The sequence below is a fragment of the Phalacrocorax carbo genome, chromosome 6 (genome assembly GCF_963921805.1).
Source record: "Phalacrocorax carbo chromosome 6, bPhaCar2.1, whole genome shotgun sequence".
Classification (NCBI taxonomy): Eukaryota; Metazoa; Chordata; class Aves; order Suliformes; family Phalacrocoracidae; genus Phalacrocorax; species Phalacrocorax carbo.
The window spans coordinates 11,434,597-11,460,892 of NC_087518.1; the positions used below are offsets into that span (position 1 = coordinate 11,434,597).

General features: G+C 49.0%; 1 protein-coding gene across 3 annotated transcripts in view; it reads right to left on the reverse strand.

Moving 5' to 3' along the window:
* The window catches only part of MTMR14 (myotubularin related protein 14), a 34,178-nt gene that overhangs the window by 1,521 nt on the left and 6,361 nt on the right, over positions 1-26,296 (reverse strand). The window contains exons 4-18 of one of the 3 annotated variants that reach the window (XM_064453676.1): positions 25,210-25,285; positions 24,390-24,450; positions 23,722-23,844; positions 22,812-22,885; positions 20,268-20,338; positions 19,596-19,670; positions 17,075-17,141; positions 16,057-16,142; positions 15,679-15,755; positions 15,393-15,429; positions 13,867-13,937; positions 13,184-13,233; positions 12,824-12,962; positions 9,882-10,058; positions 2,094-2,249 (exon numbers count right to left, since the gene is read on the reverse strand). In XM_064453676.1, coding sequence (XP_064309746.1) covers positions 2,094-2,249; positions 9,882-10,058; positions 12,824-12,962; positions 13,184-13,233; positions 13,867-13,937; positions 15,393-15,429; positions 15,679-15,755; positions 16,057-16,142; positions 17,075-17,141; positions 19,596-19,670; positions 20,268-20,338; positions 22,812-22,885; positions 23,722-23,844; positions 24,390-24,450; positions 25,210-25,285 — 1,340 coding nt within the window. The remainder of the gene's footprint in view (positions 1-2,093; positions 2,250-9,881; positions 10,059-12,823; positions 12,963-13,183; positions 13,234-13,866; positions 13,938-15,392; positions 15,430-15,678; positions 15,756-16,056; positions 16,143-17,074; positions 17,142-19,595; positions 19,671-20,267; positions 20,339-22,811; positions 22,886-23,721; positions 23,845-24,389; positions 24,451-25,209; positions 25,286-26,296) is intronic. The other 2 variants (XM_064453679.1, XM_064453677.1) reach the window with 2 other exon arrangements.

Consider the following 26,296-nt stretch of genomic DNA (forward strand, 5'->3'; position numbering starts at 1 on the left):
AAGATGCTTCTTGGCAACCTAATTAGGACGTGGAACTCACAAACCTGCTAGCATTAAAAATAAGCTACATGAAAGCAGGACTTACTTGCACCCAAGTACAGTGATGTTAAACGTCACATGCAGAGGTAAGCGAGGGTGTGCAGCAGTTAGGTCCCGTGTCTTCTGGCTCTTTGTAGGGCAGATTTTGTATTTAGATTTTTAGGTTTCTGTCAGAGTGAGACACTCCAAGGCATGGGGTCGAGCGGCCGGCCACTGCCTGACACCAAGCCCTGCACTCCAGCTGCACCATTTCACTCTGAGCAGCTCAACCGGGGAGGCAGGTCGCACTTCCTCCCCAAATCCACAGCACTCTGCCCTGCTACACTTCCTACAGCCTGCCCGCTCATCTGCAGCTCGGGGTGCAGGATGAGAGGAGGCTGTCAAAGCCCCAGCTCTAAGTAAGCCCTGACAAGCCCCACACAAGCACAAGGAAGTAGGCTGTGAAAAGCATACCTTCGTCAAGCTGCTGCCAGCTGAGATGTAAAGTGGGAATTTAAATGGAATTTAATTTTCCAAGAACTCATGCTGTGCTGGGCTGTGAAAAACTGGGCTAAAACCACAATGGGCTCCTGAGCAAACAGAGCTGATGCAGAGCAGAGAAAGTGGAAGCCCTGGGTCAAGCTCAACACATCATCCTTGGGAATACTTCATCCCTTCCTGACAGTGCCTGGTCCCAGCACCACAGTCAAGCAGTCCCCACCCCCCGAGCACACCACAGCTCCAGTGAAGAGGGGCTGCAAAGCTCTTGCAGCATCTCCTGCACACCCAAGGGAGAGAACAGCACCACCACTGTTCCCCTCCCATTGAACCCAGCTGTCCCATGCAGCCGGCCTCCAAACCGCATGAACCTACGGTCTTGGCACAGGCAAACTCAGAGCTCAACTTCAATCACATTTCTCTCTACTGAATTCCCTATTCTGATGTTAGATCCGACCCCAAGAAGGGCAGCAACAACTTGCTGGTGATCAGCAGCCACCAAGCACGGCCAGATTGAGGGCACAATAAAGCAGTTGCTCCTTCAGCCACTCATCCTTCAGTCACTCCTGCTCCTTCAAAGATCTCCAAACAAATACAGAAGCAGCTCAACGTGCCCTCAGGAAAGGAGGGGAGCAAATCCCAGCCAGGCCATGTCCAACATTCCCCGAAATTCTTTGATCTGCCAGTTTGGGGGTCTTGTAGCTTAATCATAACTTGGGAGCAGCTGCTCTGCTCAGCAGCGCAGCACACAGCCATGTGAGAAGACAAGCCAGGGCAGCTGGCCTGTCTCATAGGAGATGTTAGTTTTCACATCACTTGTCCTCTGCCTCCAAACCATGTACTCAGACCTCGGCAAGGGACTGCAAGCTTTCGGCAGCACAGCTCCAGCACAGCTAGCTAGCAGCAACCCCTGATCTGCCATTTCAGTTTCTTGATCAAGAGTTTGCAACCTGATGGCACAAGCCAAAGTCCTCCTCTAACAGCAATTAAAGTGAATCTCCTGTCTTTCAAGCTTCCACAGCAGTGGCTTTCTGTCTGGGGAGGCGCATTTGCCTCCCAGCCATTTTACACAGTGAGATGCAGGGTCTCTGCTGCTCTGCACTGGCCAGATGCAGCACCTGCAAACGATGCTGCGCGTGATCAGACAAAAACTGGGGTGACAGGAAGAATGCCCGTCTCTCACTGCAGCAGGAATCTGAACCCAGCAGGGAGATGGAGACGAGTGAGATCCAAAAGCAAGAAAATCTGGGTTACCAGTCCTCTCCTGACAAGCATGCATCCTCAAATGCACTCAGTTATGCCCAAATTCAGCATCTTTAGAGAAGAGAGAAAAGTCTCTTCTTCCCACAGAAAGCAAAGTGCCCCCCATCATTAGGAAGAGAAAATGCCGGTTTCTTTCTGAGTTCAAAGCAGAGTGCTCAGTGACTTGATTTGTGGATGGAAAGCATCAGGGCAGGGTAGACAGGACAGCTTGTTACGGGCTCCCAGGCTTCTTTGAAAGTGCCAGGGTGATAAAGTTCCAGTGCACACAGCCAGCTGAGAGACCCAAGGAGAGATCCTGTATTTGAGACACTTACAGGCAAGTGCTAGGGAACTCATCCGGGAAGCTGCAAGGGAGAGAGGCGTCTGCGCTCAGGATTGCCTGCTCCTGAATACTGCCACACCCTGTCACCATCTGCCAGCTGCCAAAGTCTGTGGAAACGGAAGATCCGGGCAGAGAATGGTCCGCCGATCTGGGGCAGAGAGAGGGAGACGGCACGATCAGTCAGGTCATTCAGCCACATGCCTTTCACTAACACTGATGCCAGGGTCCCGCTGGGCTGATGGCCAGCAGCGCCTGTGCCAGCAGCTTTGACACTCTTGGGACCAGGGTGCAACATGCAGCTCTGGCTGGGCCCCAGGCCAAGCCTTTCCTTTGAAAGCAAGGGGAGAGCCAAGCTGGCTGGGGCCAACAAAGCAGCAGGAGTGCTCCGGGAGCCGGACGGGACAGAGCCAGCAAGAAGCAGATGGCCATGCAGAACTGTGAAACCCGTCAGTGAGATGCAACAGCACGTCCTGCCCTGAATCCCTCACAGATGTGGATGCCGTGCTGTACAAGGGGCATCCCCCTGCTGCTCGTTGTAGCTGTTAGCACATCCCAGGGCAGTGGCAAGGCCTGACAGAGAATCAAGGTTGTGACTTGGTTAGTGCTGAGGAAGGCTTAGAGATCCTTGGTCTGGCAGCCATTAGAAAGCAGATCACTCCTGAGGCATTAACATGAGATCTGAATAGAGCCAGTCACTGCTCACGATGTCCCCAGGGCACCCCCCAGCACCTGAAGACCTTTTTATTCCTGTGTTAGAAGAGTGGACTGTGCCAGAAACCAGGTGGCAAAACATCTTTAGGACAGGAAAAATAGCCAAGGGAGGATAATTGTTTGATGTATGCAACCTCCCACCAGGAAAAGAAGCAGCATGAAATCAGAAAAGTGAATCTGAGGCGTCCCTCCAAAATCTCAGACAAGAGGGTACAATTAGTTGAGACAAACCCAGAGCCCTTGATTTCCAGGGAGCAAGCAATTACTGTGTCCCGCTGCACAGCGGAGTGTACATAGCTGGAAGCACAGCCTGTGGCAGAGCTACTCAATTACACACTACCAAGATCTTCTGGATAATTTATCTGAGATCTGCTGGGCAGACAGCAGTGCACCAGCTCCAGCTCTGCTGGGCCAGGTACTTGCACACTGTCTTCACAGCTAAGAATAGCAGTGGCGCACTGCAGCTGCTCCCCAAGAGACCAGGAGAACAGCTAGAAAGACAGGATCTCCCACAACAAGAAGGACCTCAGTGAGACTGGAAGGCGAGGGTGGGGGGAGATGCACAGCAAGAAACCTATTTGCAATCTCAATCTAATTCCAAGCCTGCCATTTAACTAGTCTGATCAATACGGCCAAGTTTGAAAAGTCTGAAACACAGTCCTGAGCTGGCTGTGCAAGCAGAGGATGGGAAGCCACAGAGCTCCTTGAATGTCAGCTTCCCACCACAGCGTTCCTGCAGCTGCAGTTTGGGGGTGACATGGCCATCTGGAAGTTGAGGCTCTGGAAAAGCATCACAGGAGAAAATGGGAAGAGCAGATCTTCACCTGCTGGGTATGGCTCTTGTTCTCTGGCTGCTTGATGATCTGAGAAGTGATGTTCAGAGAGGTGCTGTGAGCATTAAGTATTGGGAGAACCCCTTCTTGCAGAAAGGTGTTTTTCTTGGAGCACATAACACTGTAGTCATAATGAGGGCATTTCATTGAAAGCGGAACTGCAGCATACACCCATAGAAAGACCTTTTGGAGATCAAACAGGGATAACCTTCCCTGGGATGCAAGGAATTCTTACGGGAAAGGGAGCAGCTGTTCAGTAACATCTATCCCTCTCCTTGACTTTGGAAGATAAAGCTGAGGAAATCAGCTTGACAGAGGAGAGGGGCAGGGCGTTTGGGCCGAGAGCACAGTGCCATGCTGGAAGCACAGTGGGAAGAGTGCAGGAAGCCAAGGAGAAGCATAGAGGAGCACTGCTTCAGTGCAGAGGGAAGGTGAGGATGTCACCTCCCTGAGAGTACAGCACAGCCAGCCAGGAAAACCAGGAGTGTCACACGCAGTGACAAGAATTTGAGCTAAAGCAGTAAAGAGATCTATAGGGTTGGGCTTGCTGCCAGAGAAGTAATGAAGCGCTGAAGAGAGGACAGATTTGGGGCCAAGCAGAAACAAAGGTTTTGAAGAGGGCGACTCTGGATAGCAGAGGAGGGATTGGGCCATGGCAGGATCTCCAGGTGAAGGTGAAGAAAACTGAGCAGAGCTCTGCAGTTCTTGCAAAGGGAGAGTAGTGTCAGGAGCCTGCCTAGGAGGCTGTACCTACGTGGCAAGCAAAGGAACAAGGCATGATCCAGGGCCCCAGGGACAGTAAAAAGTGTCCTCCTGCCCAGTATCATCAACCACACTGGCCAGATGAGTCTGTGTTAAAGAAGGTGAGCAGAAAATTGTTTCCTGCCTTGAGTATGTAGCCTCAGCTTCCAGCTGCTGGTCCACTTCCATGGCTGTCAGCTAAGATTAGACTGGAGATGGATCAAGTCACCTCTTGAATCCTTTCTTGGACAGGCTGATAGAAGCATCATGTACCTCCTGCAAGACTGACTCTCAATGGCTGTCTAGTTCTCTAACCCTTCCTGGGGTCCCCAACCCTGCCAAGCAGCTCTGCAAACTTCACCAAGTTACATCTAACCTAACTGCATGGGAGTTTAGGAGTTCAAGGCAGCCAATTCTGTGTCTTGCCTCCAGGCAGCAGAATAAACACTGTTGATTAATTAAACTGAATCACTCTGCAATGAGTCCAGGTCAGCTCTCTCTTGGCTTAGATACACCTGACCCTAGCCAGCAGAGCTAAGATATTGTGGCAGACTTTCCCCTCTATCCCCAATGCCTTCTCAAGGGAGGCTCCTGAGGAAGTGTCACAACCAACAAGCGCCTTCAAGAGCCTCGAGAGGCAGCAGAGGCCAAGGCTGGGTGAGACAGGCAGGGAAGGCATGGCATGAGAAATCCCATGTTTGCACTGCAAGGGCAGCAGAGCTACTTAAAAGCTGACCTTGGCTTGAGACCAAGACCAGATCTCTAGAGTGACTGTATCCCAGTGCAATCCAGTCAATGCTAGAGGTGAGAGTCTTCCTGTTATTTCTATCCCTGAAGGCTCCTTGTAAAGTCTTGCTGCAGAGACCCAAAAAGGGCTTCAGGGAGGCCCCCAGAGGAAGTCAGGGCTGCTGGGTCACCGGGACCAGTCCCCAAGCCTGTAAGAACAACAGATTTGCAACACATTGCAGCCATGCCAGAGGCTGGCGAGCTGCGAGGGCAGCGCCGAGGGTCTTGGGAAGCAGCCGGACGACTACAGCAAAGCTGACGTGGTTAGGAGAGATGAGATACAGCAAGTCTTCAAGTTGCTGTCTCTGCCACAGACATCTAATGGCAGACAGAAAGAGAATGAAAGTGAGCTTCACACACCCACCTCTTCAGGTCCATGAGTGGGAAGAAACTCCCTCAAAAGTGCAAGATTAACAAAATTAGATGAGCAAAACAGAGATGAGCTGCAAGCTGTTCCTTCACACGAGGAAGGACCTCTAGCAGGCCATAAACTGGCAACTCCTAGCCTGGAACGGTTCCTTTTAATTAGGTCAGTGCTTCCCATGCAACATGCTGCACAAGATAGAGTATTTCAGAGCACACAGACACCCACTTACCAGAGTGGAGCCAATACCGGAGGCAGAGCAAGTCATGGATCTTTCCCTTTCTTAATACATAACTGAGACGAGTGCCAGATGCCCAGCAGCTAGGCTCTCATCCTGCCCTGTGCCACCTCCACTCACCTGCCATATTTCTGCACACCTAGGACTATTTGCAAAGCAGCTCATTTGCCAGCATATGCTCTGTGCCTCAAATTGAAGAGCTAAGTCTGTAAGCACAGGCAGACTGTGGCAACCTGGAGAAAAGGGCAGCCCTGCCCACCTTTGCGTGGGAAATGTTGGCAAGGAGCACTTGGCAGAGGGCTGCACTGAGATCCCTGGCTGAACCCCAGGCAGCTATCTACAGGCTGCGTTAGTGCTCTAACAGCCTGAACAGCCAGTCCTCTGCGAACACAACCGTTTTTGATTGCACCACAGTCACGTGCCAGCCGGCAAGCTCATTTTCTGTCAGAGTTGTGCAATAATTCCAGAAAGCATTCCTGTAAACAACTCCTGTCCTGCTGCGATCACTATCACAAGTTGTCACATCGCAGATACAGCTTCCAAGCCAGGTGGCTATAAGAGGCAAGACACACAGTGCGTATGCAGTCTTATCACTACCAAACACAACACCCAAAGCCAAGGGACAGCAGCTTCTCTGTCCCCCTCTGTGCTCACTGCACTCCCTCCAGCCCCACACCTGAACCGCCTGCAGCCCTTGAAGTAAGGCAGCTCTCTCTTTCTGTTGACAAGAGCAGATCCTCCACAGTTTAACTCCTGCAGATCTTGACTCCTCAGATCACAGTACTTCAGGTTTTGTTTAATTGACTTAGCAAAATCACATTCAACCAAAGATTATCCAGCTGCTAATCCACATTAGTGCTATGTGCATACAGGCTAAATCCCTGACACAGATATGGGTTTTTTCTGCAGTGTCATGGGTTGCTTACACTATTAGTGTCCCATGCAAACACAGGACGTGGTTGCAGGCCGCTACCCACTTGCACACAGGGAGTTACATTCAATGCACGCTATCTGCCATACTCAGAGCTCTTCATTTGTACAACAAGCCCCACCATGTCCTACTCTACAAATAATCTATGCAGTATCTTCATGCATGTTTGCCCTCAGCAGATGTGATCTTACCATCCCATTGGGGTAAGCTAAAAAGACTGCTGTGAATTTGTCTTTGTACTGCTTTGCTACCAAGAACCATCCTGGGATTTATGGGTACCCAGGACTTTTGGATGAGAGCAGTTCTCAGGAGACAGGTTGGTGAGGTGACGTCAGCAGCAGACTGCTGATGTGGCCTGGCCAGGAGCGGGGCTTGGCTCCTACAGGCTGACTTGGTGTTTGTGACCCCTTCCTTTAGAGCACCCCAGTTCCTCTCCCAGGCCCTGCTTATCTCTCTCTGCTGACTTGCCTTCCCGTTCCCTCCGGAGCTCCCCCACCTGCCAGCACACGGACTGGGCTGTTTACGTGAGCTACCTGTAGGGTGCCTGCTGGCATTTTACAAGCAACCATTATTCCTCAACTGCTGCTGCAGTAGTTAAGTGTTTTGTTGCTATGGCCACACAACCAGTGGACTAGGAAGTCAAGTGCAGTAGTTTCTTCATCTTAACAGTCCTGGGTGTTAACCTGCCAACAATGCTGTAGAGATAAAGCTATCTTTGGCATCCTGATCAGTCTCTGTGCTCCAGCCTTTGCATCCTAGTCCCATCACTTTTCAGGGTATGAAGGAAGAGAATTTACCTCTTCTATCCATCAGAGATACACTCCTCCTCCAACCAAAATGGGACTCTTCCTTCAGGACAGAAAATGGTGGCTGAAGGTACCGTGATATCCATTACCTGCATGGAGCTCACCAGACAAATTCAGACTAACATTGTCCAGGCAGGGAGACCAAAGCCAAGTGGAGTTACACAACCCCTCTCTCTGTCGAAGACATACCATGTGCAGGCCCCAAAAAGCACAAGCCGTGTCAGCATCTGACCAGGCAATGCATTGCCCAAGTCCTTCACTAGCAGAGCCGTTAGCAGCATTACCCCAGGGGAGGTAGGCAGGGCACAGTCCGACTGATCTGGCAATGGCCTAGGAGGCAAAGAAGAATGAATGTGCCAGAAGACTTGGTCTGAAAGAGAAGCTCAGTTCAGCCGTTGTCTTGACAATTCCACCCACTCCCTGCAGGGTCTCCAGGCGACCCCAGAGATGGGGTGCATACAGGTGTACAGTCTCCACCCAGCACGAGTGTAGCAGGGTAACCATGTCTGTGTACAGGCTGATCTCACTGCTTTGGCTTTACAACTGATTCCCTTCTCCTGTCCCCTTGGTTCCAGGCTGTGCAAGGGGTTTGCTCCCTTTTTATCCCTTATTCCCATCACATGCTTTTTTTCTAGCCCAGCCCTTCACACTGCCTTGTTCACAAATGTTAACACAGGTTGGGAATGGACTGGTGCAACCTTGATGCACTGAAGGATTATAAAGTCTTTGTGCCATGGTAGAAGGTATCATAAAGGTCAGAAAAATGCTCATAGTAGAATTCATTGAATGTTTACCTGTTACAAAGACAGAATACTGCAACTCCTTCTCAGGGATATTTATTGGGCATAGGGAAAAGCCACCCCCAGAGGCTCTGGCCTGGAAATAATAAGCTTCCCTGCCATGCTTGCCTGCTGCCTCAAGCCCCGGGGGAGCCAGTTCTGAACACCTGACACCAATGGGCACTAAACATCCAACAGCTTATAGACACCTCGTCTAGACACAGCCAGAGGAAAGATTGACTTTACCAGCTCTGAGCCCCTGGAATGCAAATCCAGAGACTGTGTACGCAGCTCCTTCTCATGGTGCTCTTCTGCCTACTCTTTCTCCTCTTCGCTCTTGCGGAGCAGAGTCCGGCTGAAGTATTATAAACCATTTCTTCCACAGCATTGCTGCAAGCTCACTACCAGCCCAGCACTGAGCAGCCTCTCAAGTCTTGGCAATGGCATAAGATCACACACAGGAACTCTGGCATTACTGTTGTGAACAAAAGCAGCCTCCAAGACAAGCCGCTTTCTCTCCTATATCATCTTCTTTTCTTGGGAGATTTGTTTTGTCTTACAGAGAATGTAGAAGTGGGCCCCAGCAACAACAAAAAAATATCCTACCAATCTTTTACTTCAGGGACAATAGTTAGCACCATTTATGAACACTGTCAGACAGTGATTCTTCTCTGGAATCAAGAAACTTGGTAAGAAAGTCTTATAAATTTTCAATGCTTTACTTGTTTGTAATTTTATTTTCCATATGATCACAGAGTACCAAAATTTGGCTGCTGGCTGTTTCTGAAGGGAATCACTAGAAAAAGACTCATTGGAAAACCTGCAGAGACTACACAAGTGTTTGATGCTGTTAACAGCAACCTCTTGTCTAAGAGCCTCTTTATCCTCTGTCGGCCTAAACACATGGTGTCTGCTCCACAGACTCTGTTCTTTCTTCCCTAGCCTCACTCACTGCTCTGCTTTGCCCTACCACAGCATCAGACTCCGGAAGGGTGCCGGAATACCCTTTGTTACGGCATGAGATTAGGCCTGGGTCCAGGGTCCCCATTCCTTGGTTGCCCAGCAGGAACACACAACCTTCCGGGCCACACAGCCTTTGTGCCAGCGCAGCACTTGCACCTTGCTCCTAACTTGCTCCCAGCAGATTCTACTCCTGCTTGCCACCAGCACTCGAGAGTTTTTCCCCCCTACAGTGTCAGGAAGCTCAGCAGGTAGAAAGGGGGACAGGACAGATGCAGAGCGAGGCCTGCTTGGTTGAGCAGCTTTCCCCTGCCCCCAACACTGCCATTCCAAACCCCTGTAGATGCATTTGACAGAGAAAATGCTGTGAGCTCCAAGCATGCAGGGTGCAGAGATGTCAGAGTTCATGGAGTCAAGGCATGCGCTGGGGACAGGCAGAACAGACACCTAGCTTTTCACCTAGCCAGCATTTCACACAAGGTCAGGCTGGAGAGGAATAAGCCTCCTGAGGCTTGTTTGTAGATACAAACACATGTGCTCCAGGGTTCTCAGAGCCACACAAGTGCATCCTTGAGCTCCCTTTACCAGCCACTCATTTTGTTGAGAAATGCTCTAGTCCATCCCATCTCACCTGGATCTGGGCACCTCCAGTGGGCTGCTTCCAATCCTCAGGAAGTTATCAGAATGGGTTGATGAGGAGGAGCTGGAGGACTTGACTTCAACCATCCCTGCAGAAGGCAGCCTGTCTTCAGACTGCTGTGCCCTGCTCCAGAGCATGGCTTGTGGTGATGATGCACAGCTCTTCCTCCTGTGGGATGGAGGACTTCGGTGAGAAAGCTGGCTTTCCCATATACTCCAACTAGGAAGCCTTTCCACAACAGGCTGGATTTTACCCCAGCAGCTACAAGCTCTTGTTCCCATTGAACCTGCCCTCCTCCCTCCCAGGGAACCATGAGTCACGGGTAACTGCTCAGTGACTGGGGTAGACTGAGCTCTACCCATCTGAGCCCGTTCTTTTATAGATCACCCTCCACGTGACCTGGAAATCAGAGACAGGAGAATGCATCAGCCCACACACATACAGCGGCTGCTTTGTTTAGTCTAGCTGTAAAAATGCCTCAAGCAAAGGGCCTGCCAGCAGGGAAAGACCATTTCAACCTGCTCTGACTCTACAGAGCGTGTCAGCCAAGGAGCTCAGCCCAGGTGGGCGTTTGTGCGCACTGATGAGGGTGACAGGGCCACACCACCAGTGTTATTTTCCCTTTTAGTTATTCCCTTCAGGCACCACTGATCACACTTCTGACCATGTACTCAGAGCTTATAGTCTCTCCAGAAGTAGGTGCATTTCAGTCCTCTCCCTGTCTGTGCCGACCGCCTGGAATTGCTCTGGCTTCTTTTCTAGCCAGCACTTTCAGACTCAGGCGCAACTCACTGTTTGTTGCTGCATCAGGCCTTAGCTCACAGTACCATCCAGTTACATGTCAAACAGGCACACATATTTGGGACTAATTCACGTCACTGCTGCTCCACATTCAGAAGATTTTCTTTCTTACATCAGGTTTTTTTCTGCAGGAGTCCCAAGAAATTTCCCTTTCCAAAACCGCAGTGAATTAGACAAAGACTTCCCTATGTACACAAGTAAAAAGGAAAAGTCTAAAGCAAACAAACTCAAGGAGAAAAGATGCTGTTCTTCCTGGAATCTGGAAGGGCCTCTCAGCTTTGACTGAGATCTCAAGCACAGTCAGCAAGTGCAGCTAAAGACAGGCTCATTGAACAGTGGAAAGCATGATATTCTCTCTTCATTTCTTGAAGTGTGTCCACCCTCAAACATCACACCACAGCCTCTCTCAAGCATTATTTATCTCCTGTTGTCATAGCTGCCAACATCTCCAAGCACAGCCTGCAGAAACAGGCTTGTACAGCTAAAAACCAAATGTGTCTCCCTGCAAGAAGACCTCAAGGCCACTCATTTTCAGGACACCATAATGAAGCACATCCCCTCCTCTCCCCACTCATGCTATGCACAGCCCAGCTCACCCAGCTTGGAGGAAGCCCTACCTGTTCTCCAGGCTACACAGCCGCAACAGCCTGCAGCAAGACATCCATGACCGGTCCCCTCGCTAAGCACTCATGGCAAAGCTCACAATCTTCCCTTCCCAAAGCTCAAGGCCACCGCATAGGCCCAAACCATCCCCCTGGTAGCGGTAGTGAGCCCCAACACAGCCTGATGTCTCCAACAGGAGAGAAAGCAAACCAAAGTTAGAAAACACGTCACAAAATCAAACCCTGAAACACACAAGTGCAGCTGATCTCTTCCAGCATGCTCTGGCCACTTCACATCTTGTGAAAATCATGTATAGGTTCTGTGCTGCAGGATCTAGTCTGTATGTCCTGAGCATTCAGAGCAACATATATGCTTCCAGTTTACTACCCTGCAGACAGGCAAGTGGAAAGTTGTTGTCTACTTGCTGCAGTCACTTTGCTGTGGATAGATAGGCTCTGTGTGTTAAAGAGGACTCTGCACTGCTCGCTTGGCAAATGCGGTTTGGGACTCCCCATCACCATTTTGTGATTCTGCAGGAAGATTCTCTCTTGCCCTCTTCAGCATTTTATAAATTGAATCACAATGTGCTTTAGAAAGGCTGCTGCCACTAGCATGGCTGCAGGCTCAGTCCCAGAGGACTTCCAACTGCCTGCAGCACAACCCAGATTTAATTTAAAATAATTGCAATATAAAATAGCATCTTCACATGTGCTGAGGGAGAGGAGAGAAAAATTAAACTAAGAGGGGCAACCCTACAGCAAGGTTCTGAAATCCCCAAACAGCACCAGAAACTCCACAAGCAAGTACAATGCCTGTCCCAGAGCAGCAGAGTTGCCAGACACCTTCCCCAGTCCCCGCTTCCAGACAGCCACCTGCATCCCCAGGCGAGTCCTACGTGATCCTCTGTCACCCGGGAGCATTGGGAATTTCATATGCTCCCCCAGAAGTACTTCTACACAGCGCTGCAGACAGCAACCTGCTTTCAGCTCACATACCTCACACTGTTAGAGGGGCTAAAGTTTAGAGGGGATTCTTGGCCACCCAGCCTACCTACCACTAACTGCAGACACTTCCCTGTATAATCTCTTCCATAAAGTGATTAAGCTTCATTTTAGGGCAGCTAAACTGTCTCCACTTTTCCCTGGGGAGGCTGCTGCCAAATGTAATTTTTTTGGTAGTTTGGAACCACCTTTTAAAAGTAATGAAATCCTTTCTGGATTAAGTTTAACAGTGAAACTGGTGAAAAGGAAACAAAGCTGCTTTACTCTCATCAGGGGACAAAATTCAGGAGCATTCAGGCAGAAAAGCCCGACAGTCTTTAACATGGGGTGGTCTCCAATTTTTGGTGCAGAAATTCTATAGCACAAGTTGCAGCAAAGCCTCTGACAGCCAAATTCCTCCCTCCACCATAAGGAACCCATGCAACAGAGAGCAGACCTGGAGGGTGAGGGACTTCAGAAATATCTTTTCTGCTGTGCTCAGAGCCTGCCCCTTTTGATCTGCAGCCCACTGAGTGGTTATCTCCTCACCATGCTGCTTGAGCCTGTGCTCCGGCTGGCATCAGCTCCACTGCTTCATAGGTGAAGCTCCCAGCTGCTCCAGGGGAACTTTCCATCCCCAGGGAGAAGTCGCTGCTTAGACTTGTGGTGCTGCCTCGGTCTCTCTGCTCTAGAGAAAATAAAACAGAGCTACCTGAAGATTAGCTTGGTCTTGCTCACTTTCTTTCCCTTTAAGCAACACACTTCCCATGTGCCCCAGGGCCATGTTCTTGCGAGGTCCCACAGGAAGCATGCCCATTTGTTCCCACCTTGGTGCTGGGAACCCAAGCCCCAAAAGCAATCAACCATTACCAGCACCCAGGGGTGCTGGTGCTTGGCATCAGCACTCACTGAGCATGCAGATCTCTTCCAGGGTGAAGCCAGGTGGCAAACTCTTCCTTCTGGGGACAGAAAGACAAAGTTACCTCAGCCACACTTCAGGGCTGCGTGGAGGCTGGCTGGAGCCAGACCTCTGCAGCACAGAGTGGGCCAGAGCAGTGGGGAGTTAGCTGTGCTGGGGCAGAGGGGAGGGGATGGGGCCAGTGTGCAGTATCCAAGTCTCCTAACAGTCCCAGCCCACACATCCTGTGCTTCGAGAGGGTGGCAACAGGCTGCAGGCAGACATGTGCTTATTCAGAGTCTCCAGGGTGGGCTTTGTTTCATTCTGCCCCTCCTGAAATAGGAAGGGGTTAATGTTTAGTGGTCTGTTAAAAACCAGCCACCCTGCCCCCCCCAGCAGTGCCTGATGGAGCTTGCTGTGCAGCCTGCTTGAGCCAGAGCACACATCTCTGGGCTCATCCGTGCTAAAGCAGCCACGGACAGTCATTAAGCAGAGAGCACATTTCAGCATGGACAGTTTTTCAGAGCACAATGTGGCACCTCACAAGCCTCGGCCCCATTTTGCAGCCTTCAGAGTGCAGAATAAATTAAAGAAAACTGGGCCAGGACACCAGGGCTTCTGTCTCCCCAAAGGAACAGCACTAACAAGCTCCCTGGCTCTGCAGCCCATGCAGCAGCAGGCACAGGCTCCTTACCTCTGCGACTTCACAGCAGAGAACTCCTCAGAGGTCATGTGCTTCAGAAAATTGAAGCAGAAAAAGAAAATCTGAGCAAAGGGAGAGAGAAGAGCGGTTCAGGAATGAACCCGAGGCTTCATGCAGCCTCTTATCTTGGTGGAAAGTGCTGGCAGGAAGGAGATAGCAAGAAATCTGCAGCTACCAGCCTCCAATGTACCACAGGCTGCCACCATCCTATCCTGGGCCTTCTTTTACACGTTAAGCTGACCCTCTGTTCCCTGCTACGGGGAAGCCCAGAAAGGAAGGTGTAGAAGTCTCCTTATCAATCCGTTGCACACATGCTGCTAGCACATGGCAGGTACTTATGCCATCAGCGCAGCATGGAAAAGAGATGGCCGCCAGCAGCTGCTTATACACCCAGGTAAGCAGCAAACCCAGCAGCACTAGCAGGGTCAGGGCTGCATGCTCCACCTCAGCACCACAGCTGCATCAGACCTGGAAGCACACAGCACCTGTGGCGTCTGTGGTCCCAAGCTTATGCCCTGCCACATACCAGTCTGCTCTGCCGCATGCACCCTGCTGTGCCTCTGCCACCCCAGCTACCTGCACAGAGCTTGGCCCTTCTCCTCCTGCAGTGGAGAGCAGGGAGTGCTAGAGGCAGCCATGCCCCCCCTCTCCTGTTGCAGCTACCGATTCTGCCCTTGGCCAAGCAGGCACCAGAGCAGAGCTGCCAGGCTCATGCAAGCAGAGCTCTGGGAAAGGAATGAATGGGAGGAACAATACTCATACAGGGGTGCGGGACCCCTGAAAGATGGAAAATAGGCCAGGGTCCTGGCTCTGCTGCTCAGAGGCAGTGGATTCCTTAGTGAGGCAAGAGTCTGAGGAGCAGGGGATTAGCAACAGGGTTAGATATACTCTCCACCTCTTGATTTCTATCAAAAAATGATACTGCAGTGTACTGCAACTATAGTCAGAGCAATCATTTTTTGCGGTTAAACAATGATATATTTGAAGAGAGTTAGTTCCACCTGCTTCCCAGACCCATCTGTCCACCCACAGATATGCCCCGCCAAATACACACACTGGAACCAGCACAAGCTGCTCCATGAGCCCGTGATGACATGCGAGCCACATGCAGCTGCAGCACCCAGGCAGGAGGGCTGGCACTCAGGACAAGCACACAAGACTATATAGCTTTATTTCCAAGTCACAGGCCTTAAGCACCCCTTCTCATTGCTGAGCTGAATAGCAAGTCCGAGCACCCTTTGACCAGGGGCCTGAACACTAATGGCATAGCAGGAGAACTGGCAGGACTGACACCCACCAACCAAACTGTAGCTTGAGAGAAAAACAGTCCTATACCTTATGCATCAGGAAGTTAGGGGCAAGGCTCCTACATCGTAATTTCCAGCACCCGAACAATCTTTCTAGAGCCCAGCTAGACGACGGATATTACCAGAAGCAGGCAGTGAATGCTGCCTCCGTAAACAAGTACCCTGAGAACAAAAAGCAGTGCTCAGCACCGCCCCAGACCAGACACTCACCTCTTCTCCTTTACTGAGTCGATCGGCTAACATGTGCCTGGAAAGGGAGCAAGGGAAGCTCAGTCACACACTGGAAGCCAGAATCAGCAGAAGAGCACAACCTCTCAAGAAGGGCCAGATGCCTGAGCCTCCAGGTAAGAAAAGGCATTGGCCCCTCTTGTCACAGCTCATTGGGAGCTGCCCCAACATCCACGTTTGGTTGTGAGCAAACACCAAAGATGACCCCCTGAAGGCTTCTCCGCTGCTGCGCAGGGATGCATATATGAATAAAACTCTGTGTGCCTACCCAAAGAGAAACCAGTCATAGGCCACTGTCAGGTAGAGAATCTCAGACGGCTCCAGGGACGTGTGGATCAGCCCATCCTGCAAAGCAAATGAGAACAGCTTTCAGGCAGTAGCCCTGGGGATTGCGACTTGGGAATTCATGATCTGCTGAAAACTGTCATGGTGATCCAAGATGCCCAGCTTGCTCTACCTGCCTGTGATACCATGTCTGGTGGCAGGGCAGCATGTTGGGCTCCACATCAAAGCAAATTCACACCCTCTCTGAAGCCAAGACAGTCAAAAGGAACATTAACTGCTCCACCACCACTTCCTGGTGACGCAGTCACTCACCCTCCAAGCATTCACCCCTAGAAGCAGGGCAGGTCAGCCTGGTACTCACAGCCCATAGGGAGAGGCGCAGTAAGGATATGAAGAGAGGAGTTCTATCCCAGCCGGATATACAGTGCACCAGGAGCCCGCTGTCATCTGCTCCGGGCAGGGGTAGGAAGGAGAAGGAAAAAAAGGATGTTACAACAAGAGCAATGACTTTTCTTTATGGCAAATCTGTAGAGACAAGCTATTCTCCATCCCCACAGCCTGGGCTCAAGAGCAGAGCTCAGCCACCAAGCCAGAACATTTTGTCTTGAATACGGCAGCCAACAAATTGCTCAGAGTGTCCCAGGCTGTCAGCAGCCCCAGCTGATGTGCTGTCCTGGTCCTGACAGCTTCTCAGGACATGAAGTCACTAGGTATGAACATCACTTTGCTACCCAGGACATGCACCTACCCAGTCACAACCTACTATCACAATCTAAACCCATATCAGAGAGAAACCTGCTCCAACCACACACTTTTCCAGTCTCACCAACCCTCCTACTGATACACATTGAGCAGAGGCACACACAGGGCACAACTCTTGTGCTCTCCAGTGTGTCCAGGACAGTCTGTAGCTGGCCATGCTAGGTACAAAGTCACAGTGCTCAGAGGGAACAGGATGCCAACATAGAGCAATACACCCCTTCAAGGAGTTGGGGTGGCTATGATGACAGAGGGTGAAAGGCGCTCTTAAATAGGCACCTAATGAGACCCTGGGTTGGGGGCACAAAACACAGATGTCCAGTAAAAAAAGGGCAAAAGTCAACAATCAGAAACAAATGTTTCTTCTCCTCAGCTTTAAAGCAGTAAAACTCTAGGCAAAATGTTCGGATATCACTGCACTCTTAGGAAGAGAGGATCTTCAAGGGATCAGCAAGTCCTTCTCTAAGAGGGGAGCTGGAGCCCCGAGATGCTAGGACCATCACTCTGTTTCAAAGGGAGATAAGTGAAGCTCTCTATAAAGAGTGGCACTAACACCATCGGCTGTTCTAGTGACAGCGACTGCTCCAGTTAGACCGCTGGGTGCAAGGAATTTGTCTTACCATCACTATTGATGATGGAGATCAGCAGCTTCAGGTAGTTCTGTGTCTGCTGCACAAGGTCCCAGCTCTGCAGAAAGAGAAAGGTTGATGGTATGGGTCCGCCCACAGCAAAAGGTTACTCTGCAGTTCAGAGTCCACCATGCTCTTGACTTCTCTATCCAGAAGAGCAAAGCAGAAATAACCCCATGGCCATTCCTCAGAGCGACAGACTCCCTTGGTCCTCTAATCAATCCCCCCCATCCTCTAAGAACAGCACTCTGGGACAAGAAACCAGGTGGGGAGCGGGGTGGGGAATAAATAATAACAAAAATTAAGGGCCATCTCTTCTATCCGCCTGGCTGGCACAGAACCTGCTTGCCTGCGGCCCCGAAGCTCCGAGCAGACCATGCTCAGAGACACTACCATGAGCCAGCAAACACCTGTGGAGCGTTGATCCAGTTCTGCAGCCCCCTGCACGCGTGCACTTTACCAAATGGTCAGTAGCCGTGTTACAGCTGTGTATGTGATGCAAGTAGCATGATGGGGTGAGCAGGCCAAGGTCAGCAGCCTGCTCCCACAACCCAAGCAGTTTGCTCAAAACTCTCTGGCCCTTGTAAATGGCCCCAGCAGGCTGCCTGCATAGGGCTGACCCACTCCCAGCTGATCCAGACAGGCACTGGGCTTCTACAGTAACACCCAAGTAGCAGCAGCACCACAGAAGGGCTCTGAACTCTGAGAACTCCAACACTACAAGAGATACAGGTAAAAAACGTCAGAAGCTCAAGCGTGCCACTCTCGACCACTGTATCATGAGAAGATGCAGGGAATTTCAGCAGTCTGATCAGAGCCAGAACTAGCTCAAGGAAAATAGGATAGCACTGGCAAGGAAAAGGCAAGGAGAGGGGCACATGTTTCATTTTGACAGTGTTAGTGGTATATGTGATGTCTGACCACCAGCAATAGGACACTTGCTGTGTGCCTGCATGCGTGCACGTGTGCGTGTAACCACACTTAAGCCTACTGTCAGACAAAGAACATATTGCTCTGCCGAGAAGCCTGCACAGCAACAAAAGAGTAGGGAAATAGGGAACACACTCAGCCTGGGGCAGAAAAACACATAGTTCCAAAGTCTTTTATCTGCCCAATTCAACACAATCTTGTGCTTACGCCAGAAGGAATCATCTAATCATCCAGTCTAATCTCTCTGTACCACAAACCAGAAAGTTTTGTTCAGTTGCCCCAAATACAGCCTGAAGCTTGCAGCTGACAGCATCTCTGCCCAGAAAAGCACCTCAACTAGGGGTGACAGTTCATTGCTCCTTTAGAAGCATGTTCCAACAGATCATCCTCAAAAATAACATGCAAGACTGCTTTTCCTTAATTGAAGGTCTGATTTCATACTGCAGATATTGCTTCCTGTGCAGCTTTTCTTCCCCAGATTCAAGGGCCCTTTAGAATTAGTATCTTCTCCCTGCAAATGTACTTACACATTAATCAAGTCAACCCTCCATCACCTTTGTGATTAGCTCAACAGATTGAGAACTTCTGCTTTAAGTGAAGCACCTTCTCCAGTCCTCAGATTATTTCTGCATCTATTTATTATGCTCTCTTCAATTTTTAATATCCTTTTTAAAATACTGTCTGCTCAGTATTTTAGTGAACAAGTTTCTAGCCATAAACAACCTGTGGTCCCATCAGTTCTGCTTCAACACTGCAAGTTACTTTTCCCTGATTCTGCTTATGCTGGTACTTCAACATTATTTACATCACTGTGTGACAAACACCGGCCCACCACGGGGAGCTCTGCTAGTTCTGTGGTGCTTCCAGCCACAGAGCAGAGGAGCATGACACGCTCCAGCACAGTCAATCATCACAAAATCTGGGCAGATTGGTAGGTCCACTGATGTGTGGAATGGAGCACACTAATAAGCAGTACCAGGTGATGCTCCCTGGTATGAACAGACAAAGGTAAACCTTGAAGCTTGGGCAAACGTAAGAGTTTGAGTATTGTTTGTGATGCTGTCACAGTAATAAGGAACGGAGACGTGCTACCATCAGTTATGATTTTCTACTCTCTCATAGGACAGGTTCCTTGTGCACCCATGAAGAAGGTGCCTAGTCACTTGGCTACTGCTCACATAAGGGAAGGCTGATCTCTCTCAAGACTCTCCACAGCCAAGAAACTCTGCCCACTGCAGGCACTTGCCTAGTTAATATTGTGAACAAGCAATACTGCTTTCAGTTTGCTGGCATGTTCCTTGCCTTTGTTACTGACATATCTCCCTAATGGATTGCAAGCTTTATGGAAGCTACAGAAAAAGATTTGACGTTACACTCAGCTGCCTCGGGACACACCGAGCCAGGAAGCTTTTGGGTAGAGAATTTCCACCACTATACTGAACAATCAGGCCTGCAGCCCCACTTCCACTGTGTCGGTAAGAAGTGAGCCAGATTACTGCAACAGGAGCGAGTCAGACTTCAAATCTTTACTGATCCTTCCTGACTGATTCTGATCTCCCACAGAGACTCCTGCTTTTCTCACCTGGTACTCGCTCCAATCAATGTTCAGAGATTGGGTCAGAGAGACCGGGATACTTAATGGTGCATCTACGTAATCCTGAAAAAAATGCAAACACAATTGGTCAGAGAAAAGCCATGACGTGAAGGCAGCAAGTTCCAGAAAAACCAAAACAACAAATGCCAAAAGGTGTATCTAGAAAAAAGTGCCTCAGCAAAGCATCTTTAAATACAGAAACCTGCAGTGGTAAGAATTAACTCACAGCCTCTTAGAAGGACCAGCGGACAAGAGGAGCTTTTCTGTGCCCCCAATGGTGAAAGCCAGGTACAAGGCATGTTAGTTTTTTAACTCCTGTAGGGCTACTCCACTCAACCACCTCCCTCAGTAGGAGACAGAATACAAAGACAGAACTGAGAACCGAAGCTATCAAGATAACAAATTCAATAACAGGAGCAACCCATACCTCCCATGAGAGGTCATGCATCCTGGACTGCAGGATAACGATTCATTTATTCTACATACAAATTTCACAATGAATGCTTATTTTAGTACAGTCACTATCTGCTTTGTTCATCCTGTTGGTTTCCCTCTTGTGATCAGAAATAAGCACATGACAAACATACCATCGCTCAGGAACTGAGGCAAGACTTAAGCCCAGTAAAGCCCACAGCTCTCCATTTTGTAACATCCATGTACCTGTTTCCAGTTAAATATGAGACCTTCAGCTGTATAATCCCTGTCTTTGTACTCCTTAAAAAATTCACAGCCTGCAAGAAAAAAATAATGAACAACTGTTCAGCTAAGTGATATCTAACAACTGAAGTGTCCTGGGGACTGGAAGTGCTGGGAGCCCCAGGCTCCAGAGCACCAAGCCAATCAAAACTGCTGCCTGCAGGAAGGGAAGAGCAGTAATTGTCAGTACAGTGTGCTGCACGGCCTCCCAGCAGCAACAGCCCGGAGCACTCAGCAGTGAACACACTCACACAGCAAAGGGCAAACTCCAAACACACAGCAAATGTGGAGTTTGAGGGACTGATTTAATTCTTTGCCAAACAAGACGTTTGACTGAGGAGCTATGCTTTCCAGGGCCACTGGCTTTTCACAGATCTAAGGCATCAGCCTGGCACGCTGAGTGAGAAGGAACCAGCAAAAGGAGGTGCTGGCAGAGCCCTGGACAAAGCCAGCTTTCACAGGGCATCTGCTGCAGGTAACAAGAAAGGGCTCTAGCAGAGGCAGCTGTGATTTCTCTCACATTTAAGTCTCCTTTTTCAAACACGTGAATTGCCCTGCCTGAAGGAAGCAGGTACATAACCGCTTCCAAGGTTTCCCTCCAAGCCTTCCCCTCCTGAAGTTGTCCTTTGGCTCTGTTCTTCTCAAAAAACTTTTTGAAGTCTCCGCAGCAAACTGCAGTCACTTAGTCACATCCCAGCAGCACCATTAGCACTGCAGCTGCCTGCAGGCTACACAAAACATCTCTCCCAATGTACTGTGTACGCCCCAGCAGTGCCATGGTGCCCACATTACCAAGATACCCCTGTGCCAGGCACTGAACACGGGCAATGATTCTGCCCCTACAAGTCACAAGTAACTCCAATAGTGAAAAAAATATTTGTGCAGGACAGGATTAGCCCTCAAAAACACAGAGTCAGGAAGCAACCTGTCAGCTGAAATTTAACTCCAATTAAACAAAGGCTTAAAGCAAAAAATGGGGGATTAGGGCACTAAGTATCAGCACTTAAAAATGACAACTACCAGTCAAATGTAAAAGAGTGTTTTTCTGCACTGGAGAGCACAAAAGCTTCTACAGATACCCCATTTTAACCCAAGTCTTTCACCCTAGACAGTCATGTCTGGACACTGCCTCGCTCACCTAAGAGCAGGATCTCAGAAGAACTTCTCTCTGCGAGACAAATTGCAAACCAGAAATTTTTTCAGTGCAAACTTAGAAACATTAAGAACATATCACAGCATTAGGCCAGTCACTAGAGGGGCTGCTGATCCTTAGGTGTGTGTGCCTTAGATCTAACAGAATGACAATATTCTTTTCTGGACCAGCACTTCTGAAATCAGGCAACACCTGCAGGGAGAGTTTCCAGTTTTATAAGGTTTACCTCTAGTGTGGCAGTGAAGAGCTGCTAAAAGATAGCAGCTGTCCCAGATGGCAGAAAAGGAAGGACCATCACTGGATATTGCATATAATACACTGATCTCTATACAGTAACAACACTACAGCTTAACTCTATAGAATCGCTTCTTTCTCATTCGTTACAATCCCTGCAGAAGACCTCTGTGCACTCTCTCCCCCATGGTCTGTTTCACAAGGTATAGGGCAGCAACATATACTTGAGCCACATACTACAGAAACCAGTGACACTTATTTCTGTACACCTCAGCAATCTGCATGGCAAATTCGATACAAATCTTAATGCAACTTTTCTGAATTGTCACTAACTTCTGTATGAAAGGAAATACCTTTAAAAAAAATTAAGGGCAACAACTAGTAATCAAGGAAAAATTTTGGATCATACATAACAGTTTTGGGTTTTTTTTCTCCTCTCCCTTTCTTGGTGTGCAAGGGAGAAAGAAGAGTCCTTTCTTGCAGACAGACCTCACACACAGCAGTTTCACATTCAATCCTATCACTGAGCCTGACATCAGCAGGCAGGCAGCAATATTCAGCTCATCTTTAAGAGCTCAGCAAGTGACCCAGCAGTGGTTGCTAGGCACAGGGACTAATATAGCCAGGGAAACGGGTTGGAGTGGTCTGCATCTCAGTCGTGCGTTGCAGGCTCAGGTTAACAGTTCTGCCTAGCACTGAGGGTATCTTACAGTGGTGCTCTGAAACACTAGGACTAGAAAATACTCTTCAGAATTGGGGTTTTACATAACACAGAACAGGACATATATTTTGCATCAAGTAGTAATTTGGAGTTGTGGGAGTGTCAAAGGCCATCTTAACCCCAGCTCCACCCCGGGACTTTTTCTCCATGCTTGAATTAATTACAACTGCTGAGAAATTATTTTGCTACCTCAAAGAGTGCCTAATGCTGACTCACACCACCAGAGCACCCAGATTTGTTGCACTGTTCTTAGTTTAAAAGACCTTCTCTCCAGAGGGAGCATAGGAAACGCTCAGCATGCCTGTCATTGTACCACACGCACACAGAAAGGTAGTTCCCAGTCCCCAGAAACGGATTGTCACCTGTCCCTTGGGAGTCCCTCTGGACATCAGTCCTGTACCTGGGTATGGGATGGAGAGAAGTGTGAAATCAGCATAACGTTGAGCTTTGTCCACCTTCTCAGAAGACGTCACACTGCACAGGAGAAGAGGAAAACAGCAGACACAGAATCATAGAATCACAGAATGGTTTAAATTGGAAGAGACCTTTAGAGGTCATCTAGTCCAACCCCCTGCAGTGAGCAGGGACATCTTCAACTAGATCAGCTTGCTCAGAGCCCCGTCCAACTTGACATTGAATGTCTCTAGGGGTGGGGCCTCCACAACCTCCCCGGGCAACCTGTTCCAGTGTTTCACCTCCCTCACTGTAAAAAATTTTTTTCCTTATATCCAGCCTAAATCTACCCTCCTTTAGTTTAAAACCATTACCCCTTGTCCTGTCACAACAGGCTTTGCTAAGATATTGTCCCCATCTTTCCTATAGTCTCCCTTTAAGTATTCTACATTTGTAGAGTACTTTTCACAGAGATACTAGCACCCAAAATGCGACCGTCCCATCTCCCTGCAATGGCTTGACTCAGTAGTGAGCAGGGGCAGAACTTACTCAAAACATCCAAGTAAACAGGTATAGCCCCAAAGCACTAAAGCTTTCCTCTGCTCCTATACACAAGGAGAGGGCTCCTTTACCCTCCCCTTTCTGAAGGGGTGACTGTCACATCACTATAAGCTCTACAGAGAAAACCTACTCAGGCTGCAGAAGACAGACGAAAGCAGCTGTCTTGCCCATTGATACAGCTTTCGCTGGCCTAAAGCCCTGGGGTTCTCTACAGCATTGGCTAACAGATCCTGCTGTTAGGACTCTTCCAGGCACTGCTCCCAGGTTGCTGAATGTGTGCCCAATAACAATTCACATGTAAGGGCTACACTAGCGCAACCCAAAGCCTGCAGAAAAACAAATTAACCCAGACTCACTTCAAGCCAAACTTCACCTTCTTGTTTTCCACCATGAGGTCACAGATATATCGGACAGACAGGTATCGCAGCAGCTTGATGTCATGCCCTCTGACCTTGTCAAACAGCTGGGAGTCTGCATTTCTGCAAGGCAGAAGACGACAAAGCAAGATGAACATGAAAGACAGTGTTGAGTCTGACTCTCCACATAACACTGCCACGGTTCTTCTCTGAACTGCTTCTAGCCGTAAGCTGCAGAGCGCAAGCCTTGACTCCACAGGGTCAGAATCAAATTCTGAAATGAACTGATATGGCGAACTTCATGCTTAGGGTCCCTCTCCACATCTCACTCTGTGCTGCAACAAGCACATAAGGTACAGAACAATTTCTCCAGCATGGAGATGTACTCCCTGATGAAGTAAACACATATGTGTAATTCAAACACCTTTTTAAATGGCTCTATCCAGCCCTTCCCTCTGGCAATAGATTAGCAGGCTTCAGTTACACTGGATTCAGCCAGCCATTAGCATTCAAGACACTTTTTTCAAAAGCAAGGGAAGTACAACTGAGCTTGGTGATGGTCTCAAGTCTGACACAAAGCCCAGCCTAGGAAAGATCAGAATTGAGTGGCTGAGCCAGTCAGCTTTGGTCCAAACTCCATGTTCCCCATCCCAGTGATGTATACAAACCTAAGTGCAGAATCTTCCTCTGAAATGTCTTCTGCATCTGCCCAAGCATCATCAGAACCTCCTGCAAGGAAGACATTAAGAACTGACGCTTGTGTTTACCAACTCAATCCCCAATCTGACAAGACATGCACACACCCAAAAAGGTCATGGTTTGGCCCCCTCTCTCCACACATCAAGTGTTCTCTGGAGTTACCCACATTTCCTCTTCCTGAAAAGCCTGTTTTCTAATGTAGCCCACCCTTCCCTTGTCATTGCAAAGGACACAGGCAGCTCAAAGCCATTACTGACAGCCAGAAGGACACCCCAATAGCGCTACACAGTGCTTCAGTAAGCCAAGCTTCAGCTCCCACACTAAAGATACCCAGTACTCCCCTGAAAAGCCTTCCCTAGAGTCCAGTATATCTTACCATTAGCGGGATTTGATTCCCAATGATTAGCTAAGCAACAGCAAATTCTTATCCTCTTTCTTCCATTATTGCCACCCCCAATGTTTGGGAATCAGTACCCCGAATCCTTTGGGCTGCCTTACTTGCCTACATGCTTCCCAAAACCCACTCTTCAGCTTCAAGTTCGTTGCTGCTTCTTATAAGCTACAGCACTGTTCTGTAGTATGGTGCTTGGAAACAGATGAGAGATTTCAGTCTTTGCTGTATTATGCACGGTCTGATACAAGCAGCTCTGTGCTAGAGCTCTGCATTGGCTCTCAGGAAGAGCTTGCTCTTGTGTGTAGGTCAGGAAGAGCTTGCTTTCACGTGTAGGTCACTGTCCCAGCAATGACCAGCTTTACCAGGCAGACAGTGACAAATGGCTCCTCACTCACCTGAGAAGATATAATTGTAGCCAGTGCGCCCATAGAGCTCTCCCCAGCCGGCCAACGTTGCTGATCTGCAAATATGCTGGAGGAAGATTTTGTTATTAGCCACGCATGCTCCAGAGGCCTTTCCCTTATCAGATCTCTGGCCTATTTGCTGTCACGTTACACAGAAACGGTTGGTACCTACAGCTACCACCTCTCAGCAGTCTCCCCTGCAACCCTGGTCCAGATTGAGTTCTCCAAACACATCAAACTGCCAAGTGCCTTTATCTGTAGCTTGTTTTTAAATCACATTTTCACTTCCAGTTCTCCCATTCACTAATACAGTCAACTCCTAACAAATTAGCAACATCCATACTCTGTTTATACACTGCTTGAGCCTTACTTCCACATTCTTGTGGATAAGATTATGATGGTCCCAGTACGACTCTGGGCAGTTCACTTCTGCAGGAAAAGGTCAGCAGGTGAAGCACGATGCCTTCAGTCAAGCCAGATTATGGGTATGATTTTGCTCTTCATACAGTGTTTCCAAATTGAACTAAGAAACCTGAATTAAGCTACTTAAATTCTAAATGAGACTACTGCAGGCTTCAATACAGTTTAAGTAATCCACATAAAAATTAATCTAATTTCACTTTCTTACAGATCCCTTTGCAGACAAGCCCACACATTCGTAAGACCATTTATGCAATCTTGCCTCCCTGGGGAACAGACAAGGGAAACTTCTCTAAAGAGAAAAGTTATTAAAAGGGAGCTCGCTGCTGGGAAGAGTAAGGGGCAGAAAGTGACAATAGTTGTCTTTCCCCTCTCAAAGACCAAGTATCTTTAGTCCTTCAGAAGGGACATACGTATGGAGAAAACGTTAGCTCTTTGGTGCAATGCTCATGACATGGCAGGGTAAAACAGCCTGAAGTCCCCACTACTGATGACTCCTGCAGCCGAAACAGCAAATGCTACCTACTGCTACAGGCTGCCTGCTTGTACCTAAGAACAGATTTTCACAGCATTCAGGAAGGTGACAACCAACCGAAGACATGGCTGCACAGTTCGAACAACAGGGAGAGAGGTCATTTTCAAAGTTAAGACAGGTAAC